This window comes from Nematolebias whitei, chromosome 5 (assembly GCF_014905685.2).
Source record: "Nematolebias whitei isolate Nwh7 chromosome 5, NemWhi1, whole genome shotgun sequence".
Taxonomy (NCBI): Eukaryota; Metazoa; Chordata; class Actinopteri; order Cyprinodontiformes; family Rivulidae; genus Nematolebias; species Nematolebias whitei.
In genome coordinates this window covers 15,547,388-15,556,996 of record NC_056502.1, presented here as the reverse complement: position 1 = coordinate 15,556,996, position 9,609 = coordinate 15,547,388, and the positions used below count along the sequence as shown (strand labels likewise).

The 9,609-nt window shown below is 41.1% G+C and overlaps 2 protein-coding genes across 2 annotated transcripts in view; both read right to left on the bottom strand.

The window, feature by feature from the left end:
• Positions 1 to 548, bottom strand: part of aicda (activation-induced cytidine deaminase) — a 3,603-nt gene extending 3,055 nt beyond the window's left edge. Inside the window, exon 1 of the mRNA XM_037676869.1 lies at positions 529 to 548. Coding sequence (XP_037532797.1) covers positions 529 to 548 — 20 coding nt within the window. The remainder of the gene's footprint in view (positions 1 to 528) is intronic.
• Positions 549 to 7,381: 6,833 nt separating this feature from the next.
• nat14 (N-acetyltransferase 14 (GCN5-related, putative)) lies at positions 7,382 to 9,155 on the bottom strand. Its single transcript, XM_037676230.1, has 5 exons — positions 9,024 to 9,155; positions 8,803 to 8,819; positions 8,483 to 8,623; positions 8,104 to 8,409; positions 7,382 to 8,013 (listed from the first exon to the last, which is right to left on the bottom strand). Exons 3-5 carry the CDS (start codon positions 8,561 to 8,563, stop codon positions 7,576 to 7,578), a joined length of 825 nt encoding a protein of 274 aa, XP_037532158.1. The 5' UTR covers positions 8,564 to 8,623; positions 8,803 to 8,819; positions 9,024 to 9,155; the 3' UTR covers positions 7,382 to 7,575.
• Between the last annotated feature and the right edge of the window lie 454 nt (positions 9,156 to 9,609).

The following is a 9,609-nucleotide window of genomic DNA, read 5'->3' as shown; positions in this document are numbered from 1 at the left end:
TATATTATCATATGTGTGTGTGTGTGTGTGTGTGGTGTTCAAACTGTGCATGATGCAGCATACTAACAGAATACTTTTCAGATTTGACTTTTTTAGGGCAGCATTATTTTTCAATTCAGATTAACTGGCATTAGGCATAATTATTAATCTTAACAACAATAACATCTGCTCACATTGTTCAAATAGAGACTAGATTAAACTGACAAGTTACAATGAGAAATGCATGTAAAGTCTGTGGTTAACTGAACTTGAGTACTGGGCAGTGAGGCGGCTTCTTACATTCATTAACAAACCCCTTTTTCTCCGTCTCAGTTTCACATTTTTAGCGAAACCAAGACAGTTTTTCAGCAGTTATTAATACTGAAACTTTGACCGCACTATATTATAGAATCGGAGCCTAGTAAAAGCTAAATAATAAAAAATAAAAAAAATCACTTTCTGATTCTTTTTTTAACTCTACAATTTGCATATGCAGCTGAAGGACAAACAAAGATAAAAGATTCCACGAATCAACAGAATGCTGCTCACCTGTCTAACTTTGTGACCATTTCAAAAGACGTGTTTCGTCACTCGTCAGGCGTGGGGATTAAATGGAGGTAAATGAGAAAGAGTGAAAGTGTGTGTGTGTGTGTGTGTGTGTTAGAGGGGGTTAAAGGGAGGGAACTGAGAACCTATACCTCTAAACATAAACATCCTGCGTGAATAAAGGCAGCTTCTGATTGGACAGAAACATTTTTCAAAGTCAGTTTGAAGGGTGGGGGTGGGGGGTCGTGAATCAGAGGATGATGCCGTTACTTCAACACAATCAGGAGTTCGATTGTGGTTTTAATTGTTTTCCTGCTTTTTAAAAACAAAAAATAAATAACTAAAAGTTAAAATGATGCTATTTAAAAAAAAAAAACTATATTCTTAAAGTGTTAATTCAGGACCTTTTTAAATGAAGTTCTGAAAAGTTATGAACAGTCCACATTGTACTATAGAATTAGCTTAATTTGGGCTGGATTGATGAGCTAACGGCTGATCTGAGCAGTGCCAATGTGACCGTAGTGGATTGCTGCCGTCTTAAAACAATTCAAATCTCAAAACACCATTTTAAAAACTTTTACACCACTTCTTAATGCATTTATCACATCTAGACTGGACTATTGCAATGGTTTGTTATCTGGGTGTCCAAATGCTTCTTTAAAAAGTTTTCAGTTGATCCAAAACGCTGCAGCCGGAGTCTTAACTGGAGTTAGTGGGAGAGATCATCTCTCTCCAGTTTTAGCTTCTCTCCATTGGCTCCCTGTCAAATTCAGAATTGAATTCAAAATCTTACTTCTAACCTACAAAGCTCTCAACAACCTAGCTCCATCTTATATTGGAGATCTTATCGTTACACACAAAGCACTTCCCTCTCAGACTGCAGGTTTACTTGCTGTTCCTAGAGTTTCCAAGCATAGAACAGGAGGAAGATCTTTCAGTTATCAGGCTCCTCTCTTGTGGAACCAACTTCCAGTTTCTGTCCATGAGGCTGACACATTGTCCAGTTTTAAGACTGGTCTTAAGACTTTCCTTTTTGTTAAATCCTATAGTTAGATGGCTTGGTTTTCTGACCTGTTCCTTATCTTATGCTGCTATAACCTGAGACTACTGGAGGACAAATTGACCTCATTTCATCAAATGAACACAAATTCATTCAACCTTTATTTAGACAGGTCAATCCCATTGAGCCTCGAGGACTCATTTACAAGAGCGACGTGATTTCAACAAAGAATAATGACAACAATGGACAACAGCGACAACAATATAAAAAAGGCATACAGATTTTTTTTTTTTTTTACAAATAAGATGGCAAAAAGAGTAACTAAAACAGCTAGATTATAAGGCGAACGTAGAAAACTAAAAACAGGAACATGTCTGCATTGGTCCTTGCCAGGAGTCCAACAGATTCTTAAAGCCACTTTAAAAATCTGTGTGTCTCAAATCTCAAATGCATACAAATTAATAGTTTGTATTTGTAATTATTCTTTCTTTACATGTCCTTTCTGTCTTTTTGTCTTTCCTCCTTGAGAAAACCTGATTGCCTCCATCCTGGACCTGCCATTGTGTATCTGTTCCTCCTTCCTGTCCTCTCAATTCCAGCCAGTCGAAGCAGATGGCCTCTTGTCCTGAGCCTGGTTCTGCTGGAGGTTTCTTCCTCATGAGGGAGTTTTTCCTTTCCACTGTTGCATCTGTGCTTGCTTAGGACGGGAGACTGTGACAAAATGTAAACTCGAAGCAATCTGCTCCTCAGATAAATATTGTTATTATCTGATTTTTGTGCATGTGAATGTTTCTGTTCAGTGTGAGACGACTTCTGTTGTGACTTGGTGCTATATAAATAAACTGAATTGAATTTTGCTAACTAACAATTACATGGTCATTCCAGCAGATATATTATGATTTTCTTGCCTGAACTGTGTCTCAAGCTGCACTGGAAGTGCTACAGCAAGCTGCTGCTGCTGCTGCTATATAATTCTATTTAAGTGCCTACAATCTGAATCTGATGGCAGTGTAAGATTTATAAATTAATGTTTGTTTAAACCCCCGTCATCAGCTTGTTTGTGTGGTCACTATTAAGTATTATTTCTCTAAACTGAGGTTGTTTAAGGAGCTTTCTACAGCAGGTAAGATATTGTTTCTAACATTCCTATATGACAACTTCAAAAGATCTAAAATGTTGCCTCAATCTATTCTTTGGTGGGCTGTAATAAAGGAGTTTTATTTGAAGGGTACATATGCAACATAGATTTTAAAGACTAATCTGGGAGGCTAAATGTCAAAGAATGGTTTGATGGGCAGGTACTCGAGTTGTTTTGGAGTTTGAATTTTACACAATCCTCCATATCCAACCCCTGGCTTCACATCCTCTTCCTAGATCACTTGCAGTGAAAGCTTTCGGACACCACCTCACCTTGATTTAGTCTCTGCAACTCATCCCTCCTGTTAGTAAACATTTCCACCTAGCTGGGCTCCCCCATGTCCTCTGGGCCCCCCAAAATACGGTGGAGCCACAGCCATTCCCAGACACTTCTGGGTTTTCCCTAAACTGTGTCGGTCTGGTAGCAGAGCTGCAGTCGACTTTCCTCACCCTGCATGTCAACCGGACCGGCCGGCCGGCCAACCGACCGCAGCTTGTGTGTAAATCTGACCCGTAGGCCTTTGAACCATCAGATGTCGGCATGAGCCGGTGCCAGATCAGGCGGGGCTTTGATTTGTTTCCGTGTTTCCTTTAGCTCTGTCTGGTCTCGGTGGTACTGCATGCAGGCATCCTGCTTTCCCATGACTCCCCTCACCCTCTTGTGCACTCTGTGGTTTGGGGAATTCACCGTTTCCCAGGGTGGCTGTTTTTGGAGCTCGTCTGTACGAGCGTGTCACTAACACAGTCTATGTGCTATACATCATCTGGAACAAATTTCTCTTAATTCCTCCAGTGATTGTGTGGTGCCCGGACGTTTCGAGTGATTCATATGAGCCTTACTCTCACAGCGCTGGTGTCTCTGCGCGCTCAACTTGTCTGCAATGGGCCTTGTTTCAACTTGGAGGAGCTGATCAAACGCCAGACTGTACGTAACCACTTCCCATCCAGCGTTCTGGTCTCCACCTCAGCGGACCAAGGTCATCTCTCAGTCACACATCAACGCTCACATGCACTGCCTGCATTAACGTGTGTGCATTTAACCTGAAGTCAGAGGGAGAGAAAGTGTAAGAAATGTCAAGTCACATTTTCCGAAACCCACCGCCCACACACACACACACACACACACACACACACACACACACAGCCATACCGTGCAGACACATAAGACCACAGTCACAAACAGACCTTCTTTCCAGTGTGTGAACTCACATCTGTTTCCTGACAACAATAATAGCTGCATTTTGGGCGGGAAGAGGCTCAGCTTACAGGTGTCTGCAGCTCGACCATAATGAGGAAACAGCCTGATGTTCTGTCTAAATAATGTTAATAAAAAATCTTGTAAACTATTGTACTATAGATTAGAGGTGGGCAGCATATTTTTCTGAAGGGCCACATCAAGACGTTTAAATCAGTCCAAAGGCCGTGTAGAGAACTGGAAAATTTTCTGTGTGACACATACCTTTTTCAGGCTTTTTCTTGTTGTAGCATAGTTAGAGTGCTTTATAAAAACATCTTTCCGATATCCGCAAGGAATATAAGACATACTTTTCAACTTCTCCCCCTTTCTGCATATAGAACAATAAAATGAATCCTGTATTACAATAAACTCTTTGTTTCTGTCTGCACCTGACCTGTTTAGAACATAATTGTTGGTATGTTTTAAAATATTTTTTATATTCTCTGTTATTTTTTTAAATTCTGTGTTATTTTTTTTATATCTTGCGATTCCTAGTATATGTTCCTTTGTACTGAAACTCTGGCACAACAATTTCCTGTGGGATCAATGAAGTTCTATCTTATCTTATTCTGCAAACTGCCTCTTGTGACAACATGTTATACATCCATCATTTATCTTTTACCCGCTTCTTCCATTTTGGGTCATGGGGGTCGCCGGTGCCCATGTCCAGCAATCATTGTGCGAGGGGCGAGGGACACCCTGAACAGCATCACTGGGCCACATAGAGACAAACAACCGTTCAGTCTCTCACTCACACCTAGGGACAATTTAGAGTTACCAATCAGCCTAACATGCATGTTTTTGGTCTGTGGGAGGAAACAGGAGTACCCAGAAAAAACCTACGCATGCACAGAGAGAACATGCAAACTCCACCAAGAAAGGCCCCTGGACCGGGATCCTTCTCGCTGAGAGGCAGCAGCTCTACCAGTTGCGCCACCGTGCTGCCCCATTTTATACATGTTAGTGGAAATATGCAAAACAAACATGTATTTATGTTTCTAAGTCTTTAAGGTTCAATCTAGTCCTGGTAACACAATTATTAAAAAAAAAAGTTTTGCGTAGGATGTTTAATTTAAATTTCCTTAAGTCTGCAGGTTTTTTTTTTTTTTTTAATCAATCTATTAAAAAAAAAAAAAAGTTGATTTCTTTGGAACAAAGTTTTTGTAATGAACGCTTTTTGAATTTGGAACTAAGGACATTGGGGCCTGATGGAGATTGTCCAAGATCTCAGGCCTTAAGTTGCCCAAGTCTTCTATAGATACCATTATATCTTGTGTATGTTCCTTTGCATTGAAACTCTGGCACAACAATTTCTTGCATGATCAATAAAGTTTTATCTTATCCTATTATTCAAATGGAGTTCGGCACATATATTTCAGCTGAATGCAAATACAGCTCTCGTAAGAATAATCAGTGAACTCCAATATTGAGGGTTTTTTTTTTTACTTTATTGCATTCATTCCTGTTTTAGTTTTGTCCGCTTAATTACATTTTAATAATTTTCACTGTATCGTGCACGATTTTGCAGTTGTCTCCGCACAACAGTTGTGATGAACCTCTTTCTCACACACGTGAACTGTACAAACATCCGGTGGTGTGCGTCTACGGCAGATCGATGCTACCCGTAATAAGGTTAGCCTCAGGCTGTGGGGGTTGTGTGTGTTTTCACTCTCCTCTAAAGTGCCTGTCACCTGCAAACCACATGAACGCTTCAGTCAGAAAATCTATTTATACTGCATGTTTTGTGTGTTGCATTATCACCTTCATACCAATTACAACGCAAAGTCAACAATTCGTCCAGATTACAGTGAGATTTGGATTAAATCTTTAAATTGCTGTGGTTATTTAAGAGCAGAAACATGTTTTTTTAAGTCTGCGAGGCTTTCGTATACTGTACAAGGATTCTTCATGCAAGTTGCAAATAATGTCTCTGAGTCGCTTTAAAAACAATGGTGCAAAAATTGATGACATTTAAGAGGTTGTAGCCCCTTTAACATGAATATTATTGAAATTAAAGAATTTCTAACAGTTTATAGTGAGAAAAGTCAGCAAAAAATAAAGGCCTAGCCTGTACTGGAAGAAAGCAAATCTCTCGCTGCCTTTCAAGTAGAAGTTGCAGGTCATCTTAGGATCAGTGGGCGCCGTCAGAAATGCTTAAATGGGGTGGCCGTGTGGGGGCCACTGAAAATCCTGGGGAGGCACCAAAACCAAAAGCCAGAACAGTTTCAGCAGATTGATGTTGTCACATATAGATTAAAATACAGCATTATGAGTCAAGAATCAGCTTCTAATCTACAGATCTACTTTAAACTTGATTTTTAAAATTTTTTTATTTACAGTTGATTTTTATTAGAAAAGCACCGACTACTTACTCAAGTGGTGACCTCAATACCGCTTCTAAATTTATATTTATAAAAAATGTTATACATACAGCGTGCCTTTATTCTGATGTTTGAAACTGATAGGGGTACTATTTTAAGTTTTATGTTTTTTTTTTTTGTTTTTTTTTAAATAAAATAGATGTTTTTAACTCCTAATTGCTCAAAAACAATGTTGTCATGTTTTATGAGGTTGTTAATCCTAAATATCTCGGGGAAATCAAAAAATTCACACCAAGCGTTAAAGCTCGGGACTCAAGAGGATAAAACTGTCTGGTCAGGGGGAGGGGCAACAACTTTTTAGAGGTGCCCATTGCCCCAGCTGGCCTCCTCTTGGTAGCGCCCCTGCTTATGATGAGAAGGGAGAGTTGTAGCCGTTTTGGTCTAACTTGAAAATCTGCGTGATCTCATGCGATGGTGCAAGATGTAATGCTCTGATTCACACATTTCACTTCAAGGTAAAATGGACTTATAACTATTTGGAGTTGTGTACATTAAATGACTACTTTTTGAAAGTTTATATAAAATGTTTCATGAAATACATTACAGTAAAAAGAGAACAAAGCTAGCACATTATCGACCGTCTCTAAGCTTTGACAGACCACAAAAGGCAACACACATTGTTTCTGCACACTCAGACCCGCAGACTGACGGTGAGCCGCGACGGGCGAGGAGCGCCAAAATCACTTCTGCACATTCACATCAACCACACATACTTCCTATACAGTAACTGTACAAACACCTACACATCTGTATGGTTTCAGACACGTTTCATCGCATAGACACAGTTTAAAACACGTTTTATATAAATAATTTATTTATCACACATACTTAAGTACAGCACACCTGAGGCATCGTAGTGTCATTTCTGAACCAATAAATAAAAAAAAGAAATAGTTTTATTAAAACAAACATGGTATTTTTAATGAAAAAAAAAACTTCAAGTAAATAAATATTCAAATAATATAGTTTCAGAAATAAACATTAACAAATACCCAAACATGAACTAATTAATTTCCCTTCGGGATTAATAAAGTGTTATTGAATAGAATGAAACATTCAAAATGTATTTAATGTATGCATTTACTGTACGTCACCACTGATTAGTCTCTACAGATTCAGATTAGTTTTGTAGAGATGTATAGAGATGATTGTAGATGTGCTGTATGCATGTGCGTGTGGAGGTTAATGAGGGCACAGGTTGTGTTGTAAAACCCTTTGAGCATCTTGATTAGATGGAAAGGTGCTATACAAGTAGTCCATTTACCTTCTGTTTGACCTGCCCGAGTATCACCCCGTTACAAGTCTTTGTAAAAAACCTTAGTGAGAGGGTATCCCAGGAATCCTCTCTCTGGAGTCTCCTTCCTCAGCTCATCTTCGTCTTCTTCATCAGTCCCTTCCTCCAGCTGCTGATAGCCCACTTTCCTAAAGAAGGTTTCCCCCACTTTGGATGGGTAGGGGATGTGTGCGTACACCCTGTGGGTGCCCGTCTCCCTCTCTTTCTGCTCCAAACTCTGGACCAGCAGTCGGCCGAGGCCCTCCCTGCGGTACCAGCAGCCCGTCACCAGCCTGCAGATCCGTCTCACGCCTGGTCGCGTCTCACTCTCCCGGAAGATGCAGCCCACGATCTCCCCCTCGCAGTCCGCCACCCACACCTGACCTGCTGCCTGCTCCCTCTCCGCGGTGACCTCCTCTGATGACACTTCCTTCTCTTTGGATCCAGTTCTCCGTCTTTGCTAAACAGCAACAATAACAAGAAATAATCTGCATTAATTATCTGCAACTGTTGCAAAATAAAGCGGAGTAAAATCAGATTGTTTTCAAACCTTTTTAGTCCCAAGTGCCTTTCCACCGGTCCGACAATAAGGATTCTGCAGTGTCTCGTCCTGCAGCCCTCTGAAGCTGCTGCCCACGTAATCCCAGTAGGGGAGGCTGCTGCCCAGAACCCCTGTTGACCGTGGCATGGTTATCTTGAGAAACACAATGAGCAGGAAGACGGGAATAGCAAGCGCCAGGATGAAGGAGTGGACGAGGCAGCGCAGCACCGAGGAGAAAATGGCCAGGATGAAAAGGCAAAGCGGACGAGTGAGGATGTGGAGAATCAGACGGTTCTCTGTGCCCTCACAGCCTTCCTGGGAAAAAAGATGCCGATTTTAATCAGCCTGGGCTTGAGCGTCAACATTTAACAGAAAGTGTTTGACAAACCTTGACGAGGGCTTTGACCACTTCAATGTCATCCTCCTTCATCCTCTTCACCAGCACCTGGTCCAGCTCCAACCTCACCATGTTTAGGCTCCAGCAGCAGACCTACTGCACCCGTTTCTCCACACTGGGTGGGCTGAACATCTACACAGTGTAAACAAGAGTCTGAAACACATTTTAAAGGATAGTGTGTTTTTTTTCCTACATCTAAATCACCATTCCTCACTGGCAAATTGGTTAGAACGTAACAATATTATCGAGACATGGACCGTAAATGAATCCATGTAATTGCAGTGTGAATGCGCAAAATGCAATGAACTTACTGGTAGTCCAGATTTCACTGCAAATTCAAAAACAAGGGATTAGCAGAACGCACCATTTGTTACAATGACCACAGATTTAGTTTTAATTTGAGCGTTTCGCAGCTTTCATCAAAGGTGCCGCTGTGAGCTAAATGACATGGCTCCAAACCATTTATGGTTGCAGTGAACTGCTCGGGGCTTCTGATCCCATGTGCTTCCACCCGCCCCCCAGCTCTGCTTACCTTCTGCACGGAGAAGCTCAAATTGTACTCAGCCGTGAGAATTGTATTGTTGTTGTTTTAACACACGAGTTTCTGTTTGTCCAGTCCGTGTGGACATCATCAAACGATCACAAATGTCGCCGCTTGCGTTAAGTGCGTAATTGTGAATAACACGTTTACGCCTTTCCGTTTCGGATTACGTCATACCCAGCATAGATACCCAGTGTCAGTTTACGCCATTTGCGTAAACACATTCCGCTCCGCACGACCAAACCAGGACATACCATACGGCCATGAATACGCTTCCTTTTGACCACTTATTAATAAAAATGTGTTATTTCAAGACTTAACTGCGTTATAACAAAATGTATTTGTCATACGACTTTAGGCTAACGGGTATGGGCGAGGTTATTTATTACACAGGCTCCTAGGGTGATTTCTGGTTAAGCTTGGGTTTGGTAGCTGCCAGTAGATCCCGGCCTCTGCTGCTGCGCCATGCAGAGTGGGAAGTGGGCGTGGCCAAGACCGCTTGCAGGTGGCTGAATTCAGTGAGGCAGAGCTCAAATCATGACATTCTGTGCTCTTTTAGTGTTTAGAGTTTAGAAAC